Consider the following 22,452-nt stretch of genomic DNA (forward strand, 5'->3'; position numbering starts at 1 on the left):
GGAGAGGTCAGAGCCGGGGTCCTAGGGGAGGGGAGAACAGAGCTGGCAGGGAGCCTGGTGCAGGCGACCCAGAAGGGATGGAGATGAGCCAAGCCTAAGGGGAGAGGAGCTCTCACTCCCATAGCCCCAGGCAGAGGATGTTAGATTTGATGAGAGGAGACACAAAGCAAAGTGAGGTGGGGTCTAGGGAGTGTGTTGGGAGGTTGTTCTGGTCATGCTGAGCTGGAAAAATTGTTCAGAGAGTCAACTGTGCACTAGGCCTGGGGAAGAGGAATGTGAAGGCTATTTTAGCAGTCCGTGCCTGACTAGGCCCTGGGTCAGCAGGGACTTTGCCAGGCCAGAAGGTGGTGCCTGTTTGCAAGGGAGACCAGGCTCCCCAGCTCCCTAGGAAATTCCCCAAGAGAGGGAGAACAGATGTGCACAGAGGGACAGAGACCTGTGAGGGGGTGGGGGCCAGCCTTTGGCCCCACTGGCCCCTTGTCCTCTGTCACTGGAACAGGTCAGGGTTGACCACTTCTCAGGGAGTAGGGGAAGCGAATTCATGCACACGCCATGAGAAGAGCCACGAGTCCCCAGCTCTCTTGTTAGGGGGACTGACTCTGCCACTTGGGGCTGCGCAGATCTGGCCGTAGCCTTCTTCCAGGTGGTAGCCCTGTAGATTCTGCAACTGCTGCCTAGCAGCTAGAAGCCCTTCCCCGTCCTGACGGCCCCCTTCCAGATACTTGCCGGCCTTTCGGTGTCTTTCCTTCCTAAGCCATGGCTCCCAGGCCCGAACACCGGCCTCTAGGGAGCATTTGACCAGAGCAGCAGGCCTTTCTCCCCTTGGGCGCCGCGTCACACTGTTGGCTCAGGCCAAGCTGGCAGCCCAGCAGAGCCACCAGGTGCCGAACAGACAAAGTGCCGTCCGGTCCCACTGCCCTGTCTCACCCCTGTGAGATTGGTTTTGTAAAACCATGTAGGGGCCTTCACAGCGCTCTCCATCTAGACTCAGGCATCCTGCACGTCAGCTGTCATTCCCAACCTTGTTTTATCAGAGTCCCTGATGAGTGCAAGCCCACTCTCGGGCCTTTAATCAGGTTATTGATGAAGACAGGCCCAGAAGCCTGAGCCCTCCCTCCCCAGGGACGCCCCGGGGTCCTAGGCCAGTGGGAGGCTCAGCTGCGCATTGCCTCTCCAGCCCCAGGCCCAGCCCCCACTCTCCGGTCTTTGTGGGGTCACTGACAGTGGCTTCCCTTGCACTGCTCATCCCGTGCTCCTGGGGGGTTCAGAGGTCGTTTTTCTTGGCAGAAAAGAGAAGTGGAACCAGGGTTCAAGGGACCTGCTGTCCTCCTTTCCACTCATTGTCTTTCAGTCTTTGCCCTTCTTTGGTGTTCGTCCCCACCCCATACAGCTAGATGGACGGACAGACAGACCAGCCAGCCCCCCATCACTCTCTTTGGCTGCTTCTCAGCTTCAGGGCACCCGGCACTGTTCTCGGGAGTCCGTCCGTGTGCTTCTTTGACGTCCTTTTAACCAGAGCTTAGGGGCCTCGCGCATTCTTTTTTGGATCCACGTGGGTCACTTCACACAACTTCCCCTTTGCCTTTCCTTGGGAAATGTTTCCTTTTGTCTTCAGAATTTCCTTCTTGAGCTTCTCACCAGGCTCCCGGAGTTCACTTCCCAGGGAGCACTGCACCCTACCTGCCTTTCCTCTGAACCTTTGAAGTTGGGGGTGCGATCACCTCCCCTCTCCTCTGCCACAGACTCTGACCATGCAGTGGTCACTTTGTCTTGAGGCTCCCACTGTTTTCCCTCCTGCCACCAAGGCCCCCCACACCTTCCTCTTGGTGAGAATAAAGGATGGAACTGTCATTAGTTAAGCCAACTTGGAGCTATCCGCATCCCCTCTCCACAGCTCAGCGTGGCTTAACTGACTCGTTAGTGGGACTCCCATCCCAAGCCTGGGAGACCACAGATACAGGCCTTTGAGAGGCCTGCCTGGCAGGTTCACAGCATCGTCAGGATCTTTGCTTGGGTGCATGTGGACCATGGCGGCGCTCTGTGTCAATCCCCTCAGGGAGATTTCTCTGTTGAGAAGAGAATGCATTTCTTCCTGCCCTCTTCTTGGCAAGGCTGTAGGGTTCAACTTGGGGGGAATCTCAGCGTGCTGTCCTGGGACCGCTAGGCAGTGATGACTCTGCGGCACCTGTTCCCTGACCCACTTTCAACCCGTTTAGCGGAGCAGATGTTGCTTAGTTGATGTGCCCCAGTTTGAGGCTGACCTGTGACCTTCCTGAGCTGCCAGGAATGACAAGACTCCGCTGGAAATCTCTTGAGTTTGAATTTCACGGCAAGGGGGAAGTGTCTGGGGCCACCTGTATTTCTGGTTTTGTTTGTTTTTGGTTTTGGCTAGGCAGTGGGGTTAAGTGACTTGCCCAGGGTCACACAGCTAGTAAGTGTTATGTGTCTGAGGCCAGATTTGAACTTAGATCCTCCTGAATCCAGGGCCGGTGCTCTCTCCCCTGGGCCACCTAGCTGCCACTTGGGCCACCTGTATTTTGGTAGTTCAGCCAGTATAGTTTTGACAGTAGGAATTTGCTGATGTCTGAGACAAAATGGGACGCTGAGGTCTTTTTTGGATCTTTTTTGTTCTTTTTAAACTAAAGAGGCGGGGTGCTACCGGCAGTGCCCTGCTTCTTCACCATGTTGTTCCTCCACAGGGCACCATCACCAGTGCTGCCACCTGTGTCCAGCTGCACAAGAGGGCCGAAAGAATAGCAGCTGCCCTGGGCGAGAGGGGCCGGCTGAACGTCGGTGACCACGTGGCTTTGGTCTACCCTCCAGGTGAGCGGCGGGAGGAGCCTTGCTCTCCTGCACACCCAGAATCAAGTCTCCACCATTCAGCAGGGCAGGAGGCGCTCGGGCCTAAAACCGTCCTTCGGGATCGGCCACCGGGGCTCCTAACTAGTGCCTGCTACTCTTGACCCTGCAGTGGCAGAAGAGATGGAACAGAAAACAACCCAAAAGATTTTGTAGGCTGCCTGCAGAAACTGAAGCTAGGGCAAGGGTCCTTATCTAACAGATGTACTCAGCAGGCCTGGTCAGCAGTGTTGCAAGACGTGGTTTAGGCCCACGTCTCCTACTGTGTGTACGTGTGTACGAATGAATGAAGCTCGTACTAAGCGCTTACTGCATACCGTGCACTGTGCTAGGTGCCGGGGATAGGGAGAGAAAAGTCAGACAGTTCCGGCTCTCTGGGAGCTCTCACTTCAGTAGGGGAGAGGACACAAGGGCAGGTTTCAGCTGCAGTTTAGAGAGAGAGGTTCCCTGGTCCTCGGGGCAGGGGCAAAAGCAGATGTCTGGGTCTCTCCTTCATGCCATTTCCACTAATAAGATGACGCCCATTCCTGATGCTGATTGAACCACTGAGCAGGGCCCAAGACTCTGGTGCCAAGGAATTTCCTTTCTGGATCTTCAGTTGTTGCAGCTGCAGCCCCCGCAGGGGCTGGCCGGCAGTCCCCAGGAGCTGCCTCCCAGAGGCAGCTGAGGGCCCTGGGCTGGAAGCCCTGCTTTTCCCAAGGCCCTTGGGGGCCTGTGGGCCCAGAGTCCTGGCCTGTCTGCAGTGGGATCTGAGAGGAGCAGGGGGGTCACAGTGGTGCTGGCGGAGGGACTGGTCTGCACATTCTACTTCCTGTCTCTCCCCAAGGGCACTTTATGGCTTCGACCAGGAGGTGAATCCTCTGTCCTTTTCCTTAGGGAGAAGGAGAACAGGGTTGGGTATTGAGCGGCTGATAGGAGAGGAGAGAGAATGCCTTTTCCCTGCTCTGCCTCTGCAAGTGGCAGGGCCTCAGTAAGTTTCATTTGAGTGAGAAATATTTTTTTAAAAAATATATTGAAGATAGAAGAAAATGGAATATTTATCTGTTATGGTAGAAACAACAAATAGAAGAAGTGATTAGGCACAATGAATGTGCTCATTTTTAGATGCATCTAATTTTTTTATTTTAATGAAATTTTAAAAAAAGATTGGTGGAAAATGTGGCACATAAACTAAGGGAGAAAAAACCTTTGATACCAAAATATATAAGAAAACATTAAAACAGGCCCAGAGCGCCAGCTAGTCTCTGGTGGATGAATGTTCGAAAAGCACAGCTTGGGTTTGACAAGGACATTGGTGCGTCCTTTGTGCCAGGCATTGTGCTGGACTCTAGGGATACAGAGGCAGAAAGTAACCCCTCACGGTGCTTACACTCCTCTAGCAAGTCAGAGCAGACTGGTGAGCACATAAGTAAGAAGCAGTGTCAGAAAGGAAAGTCCCTGTCCCTTTCCTCCACCAAGTGGAGAACACTAGTGAGCGATGGGCCTGGGGGATCAGGACAGCGGGATTGGAAGGAAGCTGGTGGCTCTGCACGTGGAGCCAGGGCCATTGTGCTTTCCAGAGGTGCAGGCCTACCCGGGTCGAGGCCAGTGGGGGTAGGTAGCCCGATGTGAAGGGCAGAGATGTGGAATAAGACGAGGTCAGGAGGGGACTAGACCATGGGGATCTTTAAACACTGCCATGCAGTGAACCCTTGAGAAAATGCCCCAGGTCTTCAGCCAGCTCATGGCTGCTGGTTCCCACCCACCCAATGAATGGAAATCCCCAAGACCTCAAGACTCAGTGTGGCTGATGGGTCTGGGAGAAGCGAGCTGGCAAGTGGCCCCGTAATCAAGGGCATGGACTGTCTGACTCGTTGGTTGAGAACGTGCCCTGGATCTCAGTCACATGAAAAATGGAATTCTGCCTCTCCGAAGAGCTTCATGCTGTTTGTAATTGGAAAGACCCGGGAGCCAGCTGAAATGCAAGCAGAGGGAGACGGTGGCCTGCCTTGCAACGGCCCAGACTTCTCATGGGAGGGCCCTGGAGAATGGCCAAGCGCCCACGCAGTGCAGAGTTCCCCCTTTCCCCCCAGGAGGCAGAGATGGAAACAGCCTACTGTGCGTCAGAGTTGGTGCTACAGACGGTAATAGGCAGGAAATGACTTGTCTCTTAAAGTGGCTCCAGCGATGGGCACGGCCCCCGTGGTTCCCTCCCTCCTCAGCTCCTGCACCATCCTCTTGGTACATGGCTGTGAGGGGGAGCCGAGGAGCAGGCTGGCGCAGCCACCACACGGCGGAAGCTGAGAGCGTCCCTCCGGACACCGAGGGGGCTGCTGGCTTCCACGGCCCTAGCAGGGAATTCACTTCGTTCCTGTACCCATTGATGGAAAGCCTCTCATAGTGTGGGACGAGTAGGGGTCTTTCCCTTGCCGACCGCAGTAGGATTTGACTTGTGTCTTCTCGGGCATGGCTGGCTGCCCATCCCTGGACACTATCCCTAGTCATGACTGTAGGAACGCGGGCCTCGGAACCCATCAGTTTCTCTGATTGTGCCCTGGATGGTGATGTGTACATAGTTTCTTTATTCTGGCGGTAGGGGGCTCTGAGCCATCTCTTTAAGGCGCTGCCTCTCATGGGCGTGGTTGGTTCCCAGGTGTGGACCTCATCGCCACCTTTTATGGCTGTCTGTACGCCGGCTGCGTTCCCATCACGGTGCGCCCCCCTCATCCCCAGAATCTCGCCACCACTCTGCCCACTGTCAAGATGATTGTCGAAGTAAGTTTGTAAAAGCTTTGGTGGCTTCAGCAGGTGAAAACCAGCCCCGTGGTCCTTCTGTGTCCCTCTGTGAGATGACCCGCCTGGGGAGGGTCCAGGGGAGAGCAGGCTTTCTTGGGCTCTGGGTGGGTGGTGGGAGCCAAGGAAGTTCCTCTCCTGGATCTGGAATAGTCTCCTCCGCTCAGGTCAGCAAGTCCACGTGTATTCTGACAACCCAAGCAATAATGAAGCTGCTGAAGTCCAAGGAAGCGGGTGCTGCCGTGGACGTGAAGACGTGGCCAACCATCTTAGACACAGGTGCTGACGTGGGAGGTGAACGGCTGTGAGGGAGCACGTTGGGGAAGTGGGGCAGTTATGGAGGGGTGTGGCCATGTGGCCAGCACGTGGTCAGAAGGCCAGTCTGGCACCTTTGCTGGGCCAGATGCCACCAGGCTGAGCAGCCTCGGTGAGTGGAGCCCTCTTTGATGGGTTCCATGAGCCACTTCACCAAAGGACTATCCTTGGTAGATCCAAGGAGGCCTGCCCAGGAAGGACCCCTGCTGGTAAACTCCAAGCCCTTGTACAGAAGGAGCGGGGGGTAGCGGGTTAGGAATGACAGGATCTGCCAGGGGTTCAGTGGGGCTTCTGCCACATTGTACTGTGTCATCATGGGCGGGGACCTCCCAACCTGTAGGATGCGTGGGTGGTACCACTGACTTACTGTGAGCACAGCAGTGGCCCATCCCTCCAGGGTCCTCACTGTCCCCTCTTGCTCATCCATCAGGGCCAGGCCCTGGAACCACTACCAAGGCAGTCTGGTTGGGGTCCCCATTGGTTTATTTATTCATTTGTTTTGGCAAGGCAGTCAGAGTTAAGTGACCTGCCCAGGGTCACACAGCTAGTAAGTGTTATGTATCTGAGGGCAGGTTTGAACTCAGGTCCTCCTGAATCCAGGGCTGGTGCTCTGTCCACTGCGCCACCTAGCTGCCCCATCCCCATTGGTTTAATGAGTCGGAGCTGGTGACTGCCCCTTCCCACCTGAACTAGATCACTCAGCATGGAGGAGGGAAAACCCTAAATGCCCCGGGCTTCCCCCAGGCCAGGACCCAAGGGAATTCTGAGCAGATACCTTTGCAACGTTCTTCCTTCCTGTCCCTCAAGAACGCCTTGTCCTTTGTATGGCTCTGCCCCTTGCCGGCCCGGCTGCTCCCTGGTCCTGCTGAGGGGGACCCGCCCACCTGGAGTCTTCCTGGGAGCCTGAACGGCCCCTTCCTGGGACCCTGGTGGCCTGTCCGTGGCTGATCGTGAGGCCATCAGCCATGCCCACTCCCTGCTTCGCCACTTAGGGGGCCACCTTTTCTCCTGTAACAGATGACCTCCCAAAGAAGAGGGTAGCGAGTGTTTTTCGGCCTCCCTCCCCCGACATGCTGGCTTACTTAGACTTCAGCGTTTCCACCACGGGCATATTAGCAGGAGTCAAGGTAGGCCTCTGGTGCTGCCACTCTTGGTTTCATCCTTGGAGGGTGACAGTGGCTGAGAGGCGGGACGACCCGAATACGAGTCTTACCTGCCTCTGAAGCCTTCTAGCTGGGTGGCCCTGGGCAGGCCCTGTGGAGCCCCTCTGCCTCTAAAGGACCCGTGAGCCCTGCAAAGCTGTGCTTGCTGTCTGCCTTAGGGAGGGTGCTCCCTTTATGAATGGACTCAGAAGTCTGCCCTTGCACCCCCAGCACACCTGTGTTATTATTTTAAGAACTGTTTAGTAGTATTATAACGACAAATGACAGTTCTGTGGGCCAGAACAAAACCAAGGAAGAGGCTGGTCACAGCAGCCCTGTGCCTCTGGGTGCCCTGTTTGCCCTTCCTCCCCCCTAGGCCTTAGGACTCTTCTTCTGCAGCTGATCCTTCCAGGCCACCCTGAGTGGGGCGGGTCGCCCTGGCATGCCAGGGCGGGGTGGCAGGAGGCGGGGAGCAGGATCCCTATCCAGAGACCCCACTTTGTCCCCCTCTTTCAGATGTCTCACGCAGCCACAAGTGCCTTATGCCGGTCGATCAAGCTTCAGTGTGAATTGTACCCGTCCCGGCAGATCGCTGTCTGCCTGGATCCCTACTGCGGCCTGGGCTTCGCCCTCTGGTGCTTGTGCAGGTGCGCAGGTCCCACCCCCAGGCTTCCCGCCATGGAGGGCCGGGAAGGGAGGGAGGGCAGGGCCCGGTCTGGCACTCGACCGACCGTGCTCCCTGCCTTGTTTCCCTCAGTGTCTATTCAGGACACCAGTCCCTCCTGGTCCCTCCACTCGAACTTGAAAACAACGTGTCCTTGTGGCTGTCGGCCGTGAGCCAGTATCGAGTCCGTGTCACCTTCTGCTCTTACTCCGTCATGGAGATGTGCACCAAAGGGCTGGGGACACAAACAGATCTTCTCAGGGTGAGTGACCCACGGCCGGGAGGGGGCACCTTAAGGCCAGGGGGCTGGGACTGCGGCTCCCTCCCTCCCTCCCCTGGGCCTGCGTGGGCTCTTCCCTCCCTCTGTCCACCTTTGGCTAAAATGCCAGAGGAGTGCTTTTTCTGCTCCTCACCCCCAGCAGACCCAGAGGGCCATTCCCTTCTGGTCCACCGAGAACGCCTTCCACTTCCTCTCCACCCCGGGATGCCTCTGAGACCCACCCTGCCTCTCCTGAATGGCTACTGGAGCTGAAGGTCAGCCCTGGATGGTTCCACATGGATGGATTGGGATTCATCAGTTCTTGGTCTGTGCCCCTTCGCTAGCGCTCACGAGGAGATGAGAAAAGGGTAGCTTCATTCCCTCCCGGGAGGTCTAGACACCTCTGCTCTGGCATTTCCTGCAGCTCTGCCACAGCCCTGTTTGCCCCTCGTGTCCCTGGCCCCTCTGCATCATCGGTGGGCCAGTGGGCCGAGGCCCTTGCTGCGCCATCACACCCTCACACGTGAGGGTCCGGCATGGTCTCGGCTGCTCGGCGCTATCACCCTCTGCTGGGAGAGCCTCGTGTGTCAGCGATGGGGAAGCACCATCTATACGGTCAGCTGGTGGAAAAGCATCAACCACCCGGGGCCTGCCATCACTTTCCTCAGTTTCCACTTTATGTAAGTGATGTGATGCAAGAAGGGATGCAGCCCCAGAGTCAGAGAGAGTCAGCACACGGTGATGAAGCACCTTCTGAGTGCTGGGGACACGTGAGAGGTGTCAGCCAGCCCCCGCCTCACCAGGTAGCATGCTTGTCAGATCAACAGACACAGAAAGTGGGCAGGGCCCAAGAACGCAGTCCATCTTCCCAGCAGAGAAGGATGAACTTGGGCAGGTCCACCTCAAGTTCTGCGCCTTGCTAAGACCCAGACTTCACAAGAGCAGGGTGCAAACGCAGGCTGGACAGTAGACCGTGTCACCAAGCCTTGGGTGTCCCGGGGGCCGCCCCAGGCAGCTCTGGCTGTGAGAAGACTGGTGTGCTCTATGCGTCACTGACCCAGAGTAGCTGCATCTCACCCTTGGAATCAGCGCATCGGTGCTGGAGGCCATGTCTTCTGGAAGGACATCGTCAGGCTGGAGCACGCACCGCCATACTGAGGGAGCCGGGCCCCAGGCCCAGCCGGGCTGTTGGCGGGAAAGGATGCACTTAGCCCAGAGAACAGGAGACACGGCGGGAGCGAGACGCGAGGACTGCGGTCACGGTTTGGAAGGACTCTTGTGCCATTGGGACTAAACCCCACACTTATCCAGCGGACCCAGGCAAAGGGACGGCTGTTTTGAGGTTATGGTCAGCCTCATGCAGAGCGCAAACAGAAGAAGGAATCCCATTCTGGACAAGCCTGAAGTTCAGCTGGGGAGGGGTGGAGTGGGACTGTAGTGTGCAGGTTCTGCAGGCCCGAGCCTCGCTCTCCTCCCTCTGGGTGGCTGCCAGACTGAGCAGTTGGAAGGAAGGATGACCGTTCAGGAAGCGGCCCAGAGCGTCCTCTCCAAAGTAAGATAATACAGTCTGGCTCTTTTTGCGCAGCTTGCTCATGATCCCAGCCAGTTGTGGAGAATGCACTGTCCCAAGTTTCAGGGGTTTGTGCAGCTGTTTTCAGAGATAATTCTAGGGACCTGTAAATTTTCAGTTCTTCCAAGATGGTATGATAAGGGGCGAGGTGTTTACTCTTTTCCTGGCCTGTGCTCTGGTCTTTGAGTGACCGGCCACAAGCACTCTTCTCTGTCCTGGAACTGTGAGGAGGGTTTCCTCTGCACAACCACTACAAGCTCCATCATGCCAGCACTCCTCCTCACCCCAGGACTGCCGCCCAGAACTGTGACCCAGATCCAAGCACAGGCAAAGCGAGAGATTCCTGCCTCAGCACTGGGAAAGAGATCCCTGCAGTCCCCCCTCTGATCAGCCACTGGATTCCCCCTCAGTCTGTGGGCCGGAAGCTCAGGACACAGCCACTGCCCCCGCACCTCCTGCTCTTTGCTCTGGCACTGGCTCTGACCTAGCTCCTCTCTCAGCACTGCAGAAACAGACTTTTCCCACTGACCTAAGTTGTCTTTGGCGTTTGTGGATTGAGGAGTCTGGAAACCACCACAGCTGCCTGCGATTCAGTCCTCTGAGGCCTGCTCCAGGTTCACTGTGGCCTGCACGCCCACACTGAACCGCGTTCCTCTCCCCACCCGGCATGATATGCCTTTCTGATCAACCATCCAGGCTGTCTTGGGCTGGAAATTTGTTTTACTCTGTCTTTTTGTGGGTTCTGCTGCTTTAGTATTTGCTTAGAGCCATTTTTTTATGGGTATTTGGAAGGATTTGGGGGAGAGCTCAAGCAAGTCACTGCTTTCACTCCACCATCTTGGCTCCATTCCCCCCCAGCATGGGAGGCGGGCAGACTGTCGGGCAGGGAGTGTGAGTGAAGACATGAACGGCCCACGAGGACATTGACACCCCCAGTAGTCGAAGAGCTAAGAGGCCAGGCTGGAGCACAGAGCAGCTGTGACCTGCGTCAGCGGCGAGGATGCCCCGCACAGCGGACTCACTGGTCACTGCAAGCACCGTGGTATTATGGACTTTTCCACCTACATTGACGTTTCTGAGTTTTGTTAAGGGTGGTGACAAGCTATTTCTATCAGAGAAAATGTCCTTTGTGGCTTATCTCTCTTAAATTGTGTGCTATTACAGATTGAAGTGCACTGTTAGGTGCTGGTGGTTGTGTTTTCAGGACTGCCAGGACATTGTGCCTGCCCTCAAGGGAGCACAGACGTGTCTTGGCCAAGCTGCCTGGGTGCCTGGGGGGGAATGGTCCCTCAGGTTCTCTCCTTGACCCAGGCCCTAGAGCCTAAGTCATGGCCATGTTGGAGGATTCCTCACCCTGCCCGCTTGCCCATTCCCCAACAGGCAAAAAGTGTGAACCTGTCCTGCGTGCGCACGTGTATGGTGGTTGCAGAAGAGAGACCACGGATCGCATTAACACAGTCCTTCTCCAAGCTCTTCAAAGACCTGGGTCTCTCTGCCCGGGCCGTGAGCACCACATTCGGATGCAGAGTGAATGTAGCCATTTGCTTACAGGTGAGATGAGCTCCTGCCCTGGGCCCAGAAACACTCAGGTGGGCACCGGGATCCCAGGTAAATGGCCCTGACTGAGAGTCTGAAGCCTCTCCAGGCCCTTTCCCTAGCTGTGATACCCACTAGCCATGTGATCAACTGGCTGCTAGCCTTGCCAGGCCCCAGGCTTCTCTGTAAAATGGGAGGATGGTGTTGGGGTGCGCTAAAGGGCATGAGGATCCCTTCTGCCATGAGCATTCCATGATTCCTTAGTTACAACGGAAGATGAAATGTTAGCGTAGCAGAATAACTCCTGAGCAGTGGATACACCCTTTTCTCATCCAGTTCGCAAGTTAACTTGGTCTTCAAGGCCTTATCCTCATTCCACTCCCTCAGTCTTCTTCCTTCCCTTCTGCTTTTAAATATTGTGTGAATCCCTAATTTATGAACCCCAGTCGTTTGGATGGCATTTATGTCAGCAGCTTGCCAAGACTCCCTTGAACAGAAACTGTGTCTGAAGCCCCTTTTCTGTTGACTTAATGGGGTTCTGGATATCGGCCTGTGACGTGGCCCAGGCTGCTTAGAACCTGCCACTCAGTCTTGTGAGTAAAAGGCACACGCGCTTTTCAGACAGCTGATGAGCAAAGAAAGTGGACGGTCGCTGGGAGGAGGCCGTGGACGCAGTGCCACTATGGGAGGTCTTTCCAAGTCTGTGTCCCCTCCCCCATTTCTTTAAGGTGGCCACAAACAAGCCAGCCGCCGGCCTTCGTCCCCACCTCCTGTTTTTGTCTCGGCTGGTTGTCCTGGGAGTTGACGGGGGCTGCCCCATGCTTTCAGAACCATCATAACGGAACATCCCTTTCTTTTCTTCAAGACGCAATGATGGGTTTTGTTCTGACCGTGTGTCTCCTGTTCCTTGTCACCTTTCTGTCTCTTCCTTTTGGCTGTTTCTCCTCTGTCCCTCTCCCTTTGCTGACCTCTGCTCCTTCTGCTTGGGGCCCCTCTGTCAGCCCAACAGGCTGGGAAAGCTGGCTGAGCAGGTATGGTGGCATGTGTGCATGTGCTGCAGTCTTCCCACCCCGTCCTCGTAGGCACCCAGCTCAGGCCGTGGCCCCTTTGGTCACCTGCTCTGACGACTCCTTGCAGCAGCTGCTGGGGAGAAGCTGCTGTTGTGTCGGGAGGGGGAGTTGTCCTTGTGTTCCAGATTCGTTAAATCCTCGTGTTATGTGGGAATGAGGGGTGGGGGAGGCTGCTGGAGTGGACTCCTGTCTCAGAATGCATTCTTAGCCTGAAATGTTGAAGAAAAGTAGAAAAAGAACACTGATGCTTCATTTTGCAAATTCTCTGAGGAAACCTCATTATCGTCCTTTATAGGATTAGTTTAGAGGATAGGGCAGAGTCTGGAAATTCCATCGGCCCATTCCCGGGTCTCGGGTGCCAGTCCCTTCATTGCCACCTAGGGTGTTTTGGCTCTTGTCGGCCCATCTAGAGAAGAGGAAGCTCGCAGGCCTTGAAGCTGCCCGGGGCCGGGCCCTGTGGGCTGGCCTGAAGCAGCCGCTCCCTTCTGCACATCCAGCAGCATAATTGTAGATGGTCTTGTTAGCTGAATAAAAGTACAGCTTGTTGGGAGCCTCGGTTCCTGAGCGTTCTCTTTCCTTTCCCGCCAGGGCACCGCCGGCCCCGACCCCACCACGGTATACGTCGACATGCGGGCCTTGCGCCATGACAGGTAGGTCCCTCCTCCTTCCCTTTGGGCCACATGGGTACAAAGTATGTGAGGATGTGATGGAAAAGTTTCCTGGATGATGTCTGTCAGCAGCCTGTTATGGGTAACAACCTTTCCATATGCTGTGTCCACAAACTGGAAGCTGCGTCCCTGGGCGTGGTGGGTAAACATTGGCAAAGCTCTAAATTCTTTTACATAAACACAGAGAGAGGTCCATGAGGCACTGCAGGCTGAGTCTGCCCCTCCATCCGCAGAGGACCCTAACGCAGTGGCCACGTGGGCACAGAACCCCAGGTGCTCTTAGCTCCCAGCCCAGGACTCTGTCCCCTCTCCAGCGGGAGTTTGCAGGCTTCTGTGCGTTCATGGGTGGTGTCGTGGGCCAGGGGCTCAGGCAGGGGTTTCTTCCATGGCAGTGCGTAGGTCGAAGCTCCCCATGGCTGTGTCACAGGGACATTGAGCAGCTGAGGGCAGAGAACTGGGCTTTGGTTTTCATGACACTCTCTTGCTGCCTGCTCGTCCTCAGTCCGGTTAGCAGAAGCCTCATCTGCGCCCCGTGGGAGGTCCAGGGAGCCCCAGGAGCTGCCCTGGACTCTGTTCTCTCTCAGTCATCCCATTAGCTCCCACAGACTGAGTCATGACCATGATGTGGGCACCTCCCAAATCTCACCCTCGTCTCTGTCCTGGGCCCCGCATCTGCATCTGCGGCTGCCAGTGTGGGCCGACAGCTCTGCTTGGGTGTGCCAGAGACAACTTACACTCGCATGTCCGCGGCAGATTCTGTATCTGCCACCCTGACGCCCATCCCTGCCCGACTTGCTGCACAGCACCTGCCCAGCACCCTGCCTCTGGACTTCAGCTGTGCCTGTTAACTACCAGGGAGCCCTCTGAGACTTCGCATCCATTGCCTCTCATCCTCTCTCCATGCTCAGCTGGCTGCAAAATCTTGAAAACTCTGTAGTGACTTCCCCATCCCTTCCTTCTCTGCCATTACCCCACAGCCATCTGGTTCCATCCCAGCGAGGCTCCTGCTCTCTGAGAGTGAGAGCCTTCTCGGCTCCTCCTCCCGGCTCGTGCCTTCCGCTCAGTTATGACCCTGACCTGGCCTGTCTCTACCTCCCTCCCTCCCCAGACTAGGAGCTCTGGAGGCACAGGCTGGCCTTTGCTTTCTGTCCACATGCTTAGCCCAGGGCCTGGCACACAGCAGGCTCTTAATCAGTGCTAGCTGACCAACTGACTGACCTGGGTGATAGCAGCAGCTTTCCAGTGTCCAGTCTCTCCCCATCTAATCCATGACCCCCCAGTCCCTCAAATGGCCAGATTGCTATTCCTAAAGCATGGGCCTGACCTCGTCACTACCAGCTCTCCGCCTTTCACAGTCACATTATTCTGGCCCCCTGGCTGCTACCCAGTGGCTCTGAGATTTTGAACTCTGCACCTCCCCATTTGACCGCCCCTGAACCCTCCAGTGCTCAGCCCAAGGGCCTGGCCTTTCCTGAGGCTCCCTGGGCCCCGGCTCCTCCTGCCCCCATTCCCCTATCACTCTGCATGTTCTCTGTACCTTTGGGACTTCCCTGCTGGAACCCACACAAAGGGGATGACCTCGACAGACCCAAAGTGGGGACAGAGCTAGGCAGAGGGATCAAGAGCCTTGGGGTAGAGGCCAGCGGTCAGGGAGATAGGAACTCCCTGGGGACACAAGTAGGAGGGGCCCCTTTCTCACTGTCCCCCTTGCTGTATTACTGGCTCCCCTCCTTGGGGGGTCAGCTGTTTCTGGGGTGATTTATTTTTGCCACTTTTTGTGCCTGAGTCATCAATGAGAACATGCCTGTACCCATCAGGCACCTCTTTGTTGCCCATCGGTCCATCCAGGGCTGGGATGCTTTGGCAGAGGCCTCACCCAAAAAATATTGGTTGTGTCAGGGCTACCTGGGGTCCTTGGAAGGGCAACATTCTTCCTCCAGCGCTTTTCATATTTTGGCCCAACTCCATCATCCCGAGCAGAATCTGGAGACTTCTTTGTGTCCCAAAAAGCTCTTTCCTTCTGCTTCTGCACAGAGGGTCCTTCAGGACACAGAAAGCCAAAGTGTGTACTTTGGGGAAAGAAGCCAATGTTATTCAGATTCAAAATAAAGAGCAGAGAGATGCCCAGGGTGAGATGCTCAGTGGTGTGTCTGCTGGTGAAAAGCAGACGTGCCTCAGTAGCCCCCTGCACCTCCTGGGGTCCAGACTGGGCCCTGCCGTGTGCAGAGCTATGGAAATCCTTGGATGGAATGCTTCCATTGTGATTATTTGATTACTGCATTTTCAAGGGTGCTTGAATACAGAGCCCAAATGTTTGCAAAATGTTTTCTCTCTTTTTCATTTTAGGGTGCGACTAGTAGAACGGGGTTCTCCACACAGTTTACCATTGATGGAGTCTGGAAAGGTAATGGAACGGCCAGTCCTGGGTCCTGGGCTAACGTCATGGGGTGTTGGCCTAGATGAACCCTTCATCTCCCCGGCTGAACACCTGGCCTCCTCATCCTTTGTGATCGAGCTGAAAGGCAGATGAGGGCATGAGGGAAAGACCTCAGGGGGACAGACACACCTCCCCCTTGGCAGCCCTGCTTGTCCTGCTCAGAGCAGAGCCCACTGTGGCCATGTCTGGCACCTGTAAGATAGACGAGGAAATTGAAGAAAGGTCAGAGTTGCCTCACTGGGTATAGTAAGCGTCGCGGTTTTGATTGGGTGGACAAATAATTCAGTTCATTACAAGGGATTATCAAGTGAATCCTTCTGACAGTGGATTGGGTTATTTCACATTCCCCCCAAAAGTTTCTTTTCTCCCTCCTTGGCTCTTTCTATGGCAGGCCCCAGCAGCTCCCCGGCAGCCAGGACCTTGACCGCTGGCCCTCACCCCTGGACTCTTGATCCCTCCACCTAGTTCTGTCCCCAACCCGGTCTGTCCGGGTCATCCCCTTTCTGTCTGAATTCCATCAGCACCATGTTACCTCCTTTCTTTGGCATCTGACCCCTTCTTTCCTTCTTGGTATCTCATACTTGGCCCGTTCTGCAGCAATTTAAACACTGTGCTAGGCACCAGGGACACAGTGGCACAGGTGCTGATCTCCTGGAGGGAGACGGCTGTGTGTGTGTGGGTAGTGAATAAATGTGAATAAATACAAAGTTGGGGGCTGGGGCAGAACCAGGAAAGGGTTCCTGCAGAATACATGTCTGCCCTGTGTCGTAGAGGTCGAGGGGACTCTGAGAGGTGGGAGAGGGGAAGTCCCTTCCAGGCCTGGACAAAGGCCAGATCTGGGAGTGCAGGAGGGGCTGGAAAGGTGGGCTGGGCCAGGTTGGGAAGGCTTTTGGAGCCAAACAGCGGCCGGAGGAGCCCCTGCGACTGTCCTGGTCAGGGAGGTGCGTGGTTAGCCGTGGACTGAAGGAAACAGTCTTTGCTAGCCACGTATAGGATGCCTGGAGGGGTAACAGTCAGGAGGCAGTACCAGGGAGCTCAGGGAGACAGGATTTGAACTCCTGACTCCAGGGCCAGGGTTCCCTCCACTGCCCCACACTGCCTATTAATATGAAAAAGGTCAGTGTGGATCAGGGGCTTGCAGCCATGGGCCACACTAACTCAAATCAGTGCAGTGAGCATTTATTAAGCACCTGCTGTGTGCGAGGTCTGGTGTTAGGTGCTGGCCCTTGAGGGCTGACAGCACAGAAGAGAGTGTCAGAACCAGGGACACCTGAGAAGTCTTTCTAGAAGGCAATTGAATTGATTTGAAACAGTTGTGGCCTTTTCACAGCATTTTGTAAGAAGATGTCCATAAGCCTGGCCTCCCTGTGCTACAGAGGGTGTCTCAGAAGCCAGGGGGAGCAGAGGCAAGAGGCGCGTCAGCAGCAGGAGGAGGGTGAGGGAGGACGGGCCACAGCCTGGCGGCTGGAGAGCCAGGCGTCACTGCGTCTGAGCCCTCCCCTCACTTCTGCCTCCAACCACGTCCTCTCTCTCTTCCTAATGTCCTTGGGGTGGGTCCTAGATCCCCAGGTCTCCAGGGCTGGACCCCATGCCCTCGGGCCCTTCCTCTGCCAAAGAGGATGCCCTCTTTCTCCTTGCAGATTCTCCCCGGAGTCAAAGTCATCATCGCTCATACAGAGACAAAGGGCCCCCTTGGCGACTCCCACCTGGGCGAGGTGAGCGTCGACCTTTGAGGTCAGGGAGCTGGGCCAGTGTCAGGGTGACTTCCTGAGAGAATGGGGGTGCTGACCATTAGGATTGCGTCGTGGTCCCCCATGTCCTCAGCTCCAGCCAGACCAGCTCCTAGGGAGGCCATGAGTGAAGGAGAAAGGAGCAGAGCATTTACAGACGGTGACTGGTTCTGCCCCTGCTGCCGGGCCCCCTTCCTCTGTCTGTGGCTGACCTCCTGACCTCCCTGCGGGTGCTGTCATCCCCCACTGTGGCCCTTTAGCTCCTATTGTCCCACTTAGCCCAGCAGGAGGAGGAAAAAGGCTGGTTGGTGCTGGCATGGTGAGGCACAGGGGAGGAGGTAGCAGAGAGCAGCCCTGAGTGGGTGGGGAGGGTGAGTAAAGCCACTGGCATGTGGCCTTTTGGTGGCAGGGCCTGTATTTACCTAGCTGGCACTGCCTCATGGGAGGCCACGGACTTGGGTCTGAAGTCTTAGCAGGAGGCCAGGGAGGGAGGTAAGAGCCCCAAATCCCACCTCTCCATGGGACGTTCCTCCTCACACACCACCCCTGCTGAATCCACACGCTAACTCGGAAGACTCATTTGTTCCATCCGTCAGATGTTTATGAAGGTCCTACTCTATGCCAGACCCAGTGCCAGGTCTGGGAGGTGCAGAGAAGGACAGGACACAGGCTCTGCTCTTAGGAGCTGCTTCTGGTCCAGTGGGAGGAGAGAAGAATCTAGATCCCTGCAGGGGTGTTCTGAGGACCAGGGAGAAGGCAGGGCCCCAGGTGCGGAGGGAAGAGTGTTGAGAGGACTGTGTTGGGCCTGGCTGGCGCCAAGGGGAGCCTGGCAGAGAGGTTGGCTGAGGTCATGGGATGCTCGGGACATCAGGATCCAGAGCTGAGACTGTGCTTAGTAGGGAACAGTGAACCCGTCATTTCGGGAAATAAAAGCTTGTGTTGTCACCAATTTCCACATTTAGACAGAGGATCGCCTCTAATTGAGGATAGGTGTTTTTATAGCAAGTTAGTGAGCAAAATGTGTGCCAGGGCTTCCTTGTCTCTCGGGGGGGGGGGGAGCGTCTGGGACCACAGTGCCAGCCATGCTTCCCAAAGCTAGCCTCAGAGAATGGCTGGTCCAGACGCTGAGCGTGTGGAGAGAGCTTCCTGCAGTGTCACACTGAAGGGCGCTGCAGCGGTCAGGGCTGGGATCAGGCCCGCCATACCCGTTCATCCACCCTGAGCCCCACCACCGGCCTGTCCTGCTAACTCTCCAGCGACGGGATGCGAGAGACAGGGCTGTCCAGACCCCATATGGAAGCTGAACTGGGCCTCTTTTGTCCCCTTGGCCTGCTGCCTCAGTCCATTCTGCTGCATGGCCTGTGCCCACGGGGCATTGATTCTGATGCTTCCTTCCCCAGATTTGGGTGAGCAGTCCACACAACGCCACAGGCTATTACACGATCTATGGCGAGGAGTCTCTGCACGCTGACCACTTCAGTGCTCGGCTCAGTTTTGGAGACACCCAGACCATCTGGGCCAGGACGGGCTACCTGGGGTTTCTCCGAAGAACGGATCTCACTGATGCCAGTGGAGGTAAGACGGGGAGGCAGCTGGCGGCCAGCGCTTTGCTTTGGGGAGCAAAGCCATAGGGTCCAGTCGGGCCAGACGGAAAGGGGCAGCCCTTGAAGATAAACGTGTGTTTGTGGATCAGGGCCCCAGGGAAGGAACTGGCTTCTTCCACAGCCCTGGGAGTCCCCATTCACATCATTGTGAAAATCTGGCTTCCCTTCCCTCATGGAAAGGCTTCTAATCAATCAGCCCTCGAGCCTTTATGAGGCACCTCATGTCTACCCAGCCCGGGGGATGCAAAGACCCAAGAAAACAGCCCCTCTTCCTGCTCAAGTGAGTGGAGACAGAAGGAGGGCTCAGGGCCTCAGCCTTAATAAGAGGGTTTGTTCTGTGAAGTCTGGATTCAGTCAGAGGGCCTCCCTGGAGGACCTAGAGGGCCACGTTGGCCTCGAGGCCGCAGGTTCCCCACCCGGCCTAGGCTGTTGTTTGCCCGTGGGGTCAGGAAACAGAGGCAGAAAGAGCGGCTTCCTGACTTCTAGGGCGGTTCTAGAGTCACGTCCCTGCAGCCTTCAGGCCACTGGAGAGACGTACTCCCTGTCTTGAGCTGCTCATCTTGGGCCTGGGTCCGAGGACCGAGTGCACACCGAGTGGCTTTTCGTGGGTTTTCTTTACACGGAGGGTGTTGTTCACAGAGAGGCACGATGCCCTGTATGTGGTTGGCTCTCTGGATGAAACCCTGGAACTGAGAGGCATGAGGTACCACCCGATCGACATCGAGACCTCTGTAATCAGAGCCCACAAGAGCATTGCTGAGTGGTAAGAGCGGGCCCCAAGCCCCACTGGCCCCCGAGGGCCCAACTCCCTGACACTGGGCCGGGCTGTGTCTCCTGAGCCACTGAGAGCTCTCCCCTACGGGGGGCCGTTTTGTGGGCCCTCGACGTGGCCAAGGTCCCTTCCGTGGTTGTGGCTGTCAGAGCCTGGAGGGCAGAGCTCCTGGTGCCCGGTCCAGGCCTCCCCAAGTTGGGGCTTGTTTTGCCTTTTACAGGCTCTCCTGTTGGCTGGTTTTTAAACCAAGGGGGTCCCGAGGGACGTCATAGGAAAACAGTGCCAGGGCTGGAGAGCCTTGGCCCCCTCGCTGAGGGAGTGCGCGTCTGCCTGATGTCCTGTAAAATGGGTGACTTCAGAGCAGACGTGCCTGGCTGCTGACTCTGTGTTCCCTGTCCCCAGTGCTGTGTTTACGTGGACCAACCTGCTGGTGGTGGTGGTGGAGCTGGAAGGCCCCGAGCAGGAAGCCCTGGACTTGGTGGCACTGGTGACCAACGTGGTTCTCGAGGAGCACTTCCTCATTGTGGGCGTGGTGGTCATTGTGGACCCCGGTGTCATCCCCATCAATTCTCGGGGCGAGAAGCAGCGCATGCACCTGCGGGACGGATTCCTGGCTGACCAGCTGGACCCTATTTATGTGGCCTACAACATGTGACAGCAGGACCCGGACGCCCCAGCACTGAGATTCTGAGCCCCGCTGCCGCATGGTGCCGCATAATACTGTGCGCTGCTCAGAGTCAAAGCCCCCTGGTGGGGTCGGGAGGCGAGGGCGGGGCGGATCACATGCACAGCTGCTTCCGGTTTCCCAGCCACGCTTCCTTGCCTGTCATCTTTGCCCCTTTGTCCATTCCAACAGTTGTCAGTAGCCAGTTTGAGGGAGAGATCCCTGGAATTCTTTGAGATGTGCTCCAGACTGGCAAGGGCCCCAGAGCAGTCCAGATGTCAGTCGTCTGGGGCCCTGGGCCGGCGGCAGGGGCCAGAACAGAAGGGGGTGCGCTCCACCCCCTCAGGACGGTGTCGGTTCTGCTCCCAGGATCCTGCTGTGTTGTGCCCATGGAGGGGCTGAGAGTGGTGTTGGCACGTGGCTCGGGGGCTTTGCAGATGCAGGCTTTGCTCTCTACTGTATTCTGAGTGTTTTTGCACATGTTTTAAAAATTGGAGATGCAATACTTGCTTTTTTATGGTTTGTTTATTTGATTGACCTGTTTACTCCCATGTCCAGGAGACAAGTCCACTCATACCACATTAAATCTGGAAGGGACCATAGAAATAAAGCAGTGCAACCTCCTCATTTTAAAGGTGTGGAAACTGAGGCCCGGGAAGGGGCCAGTGACCGACAGAGCCAGAAGCAGGACCCAGGTCCGCTGCCCCCTCCTGAGGGCTTGCTCCCCATCCCCACCCTCCCCCCCATGTCACTCCGCTTCCCCCAGTGCCCAGTCTCTCATTTCTCAGTTATCCTGTTAAACCCTGCAGGCCTGTAAAAATGAATTCTGCATTTCAGAGTTACTAATGCTCAATAATAGTGCCATATTGGACTGGATTGCAGTCAGCTTCTAAAGGTTTCACATGGAGGAGCCTTCGGTACTTTCTGCTTATGCCCATGCTTGTTCCTATGACACTAAAATGTTTGTGAGGAAAGTTATCGTCCACACAAAGGAATCTTGTGAGATGGCTTGTTTTCATTCCAGACTGATAAGATCTGGAGTGTGGGACCAGAGAACATGCCTGGAAAAGGCCTGCGGCAGCTCTGGGAAGTCTTGTCTCACTCAAATACACACACACACACACACACACTCACACACACGTGCACACATGCATACATACATGTGCACGCACATCCCCTTCCAGGCAGGTTGAATCTATTGCTGCTGCTGCTGCTGCTGCTGCTGTACACGCTTTGACGTGGTAGTCATGCCCCTGTGACATGGGTTTGCTCCAAGCACGAGTGGTCGGGTCATGCTCCACTTTGACTCTCCAGCTGGAATGTTAGCCTGATAGACTGTTGCAGTGAAGGTGGATCAGAGCAGAGGCGCCAAGTATTTGAAGACAGGCACGATTCTAACAAAAAGATTATTTTTATATGCTAATAAAAAAGTATGTTCTACGTGGTTAGTTTTGGGGGACGGGGGTATGTCTGATGCATGTGCTCACCAAGAGAGCCAGGTTTCTCTGCAAGGTTAATCTGCCTGAATCAGTGCCTAAGAAAGCTGGCTGTTCTTCAGTATATGGAAACCAAATGAGCCTCACTGACATGGCGGGCAGATTGTAGAGGATTGCCCTTATTTGCCAACAAGTAACTCCATAGAGAGCAGTTCTGTTTGCCCTTGTGGTGTTTGACTGTGGTGTATGATAAAAATGCATATTAAAACTCTAATTAGACATATTGTAATTATGTACAGAATTGTATAACTTATTATTTGAAGCCCAGTGGTCTTAGAATGGACCAGTGGACGTTCCTTATAACGGGATGGCTGGTGAGAGAGAAGAACCGCCTAACCCTAATTTTCATGTGGTAGTTTTATAGCAAATAAAGCATTGTAAGATTTTTGTATCGAAAGATTGGTGACAGGAAGACAAGTTGCCTTGTAAAGTAAGATTTTCAAAAGCACATTAAAAACATTTAAAATTATTCTGGAAATTAGTCTTTTTAGTCATATGTAATGTCAGCAGCTGAATAACCTCCATCAGATATGCACCCTGCTGCCACCGCTTCCTGGAATAGGCTTGGTGCCGAGCTTATAAAGGCAGTGACAGCCCGAGCTCTCCAGATCCAGGTGTGTGTTGTCCAGGGAAGATCGTTCCTGGATGGCGTGGAGTGGCCAGAATCTGCACCGGGGGATAGAACCCCAACACCCCTGAAGTCATCCACGTCTGTCACAAAACTGCCAAACACCAAGTACTGAGATTTGCAAAGCTTATTTCATAAAGTTATCACAAGGTCGTTGTCTTTTAAACACCCTTGTTACTCACACTCTTCACATGCCCTTCAAATAAAACTAAACGAGGCATCTTCCAAAATGGAAGAGATAGACTTCCCCTAGAGAACTAAGGAAA

The 22,452-nt window shown here is 55.4% G+C and overlaps 1 protein-coding gene across 9 annotated transcripts in view; it reads left to right on the forward strand.

Annotated features, from left to right (window-relative positions):
- Nucleotides 1–22,027, forward strand: part of DIP2A (disco interacting protein 2 homolog A) — a 126,300-nt gene extending 104,273 nt beyond the window's left edge. For 6 of the 9 annotated variants that reach the window (XM_020973347.2, XM_020973348.2, XM_020973350.2 and 3 more), the window contains 13 exons: nt 2,700–2,823; nt 5,492–5,613; nt 5,799–5,910; nt 6,964–7,073; nt 7,605–7,735; nt 7,846–8,014; nt 10,962–11,132; nt 12,776–12,837; nt 15,202–15,259; nt 16,933–17,007; nt 18,423–18,597; nt 19,266–19,389; nt 19,801–22,027. In XM_020973347.2, the coding sequence (XP_020829006.1) occupies nt 2,700–2,823; nt 5,492–5,613; nt 5,799–5,910; nt 6,964–7,073; nt 7,605–7,735; nt 7,846–8,014; nt 10,962–11,132; nt 12,776–12,837; nt 15,202–15,259; nt 16,933–17,007; nt 18,423–18,597; nt 19,266–19,389; nt 19,801–20,053 (1,686 nt within the window). In that variant the 3' untranslated portion in view covers nt 20,054–22,027. The other 3 variants (XM_020973352.2, XR_013486761.1, XM_078154597.1) reach the window with 3 other exon arrangements.
- The last annotated feature ends 425 nt before the right edge of the window (nt 22,028–22,452 follow it).

This window comes from Phascolarctos cinereus, unplaced genomic scaffold (genome assembly GCF_003287225.1).
Source record: "Phascolarctos cinereus isolate Bilbo 61053 unplaced genomic scaffold, phaCin_HiC Scaffold_5;HRSCAF=322, whole genome shotgun sequence".
Classification (NCBI taxonomy): Eukaryota; Metazoa; Chordata; class Mammalia; order Diprotodontia; family Phascolarctidae; genus Phascolarctos; species Phascolarctos cinereus.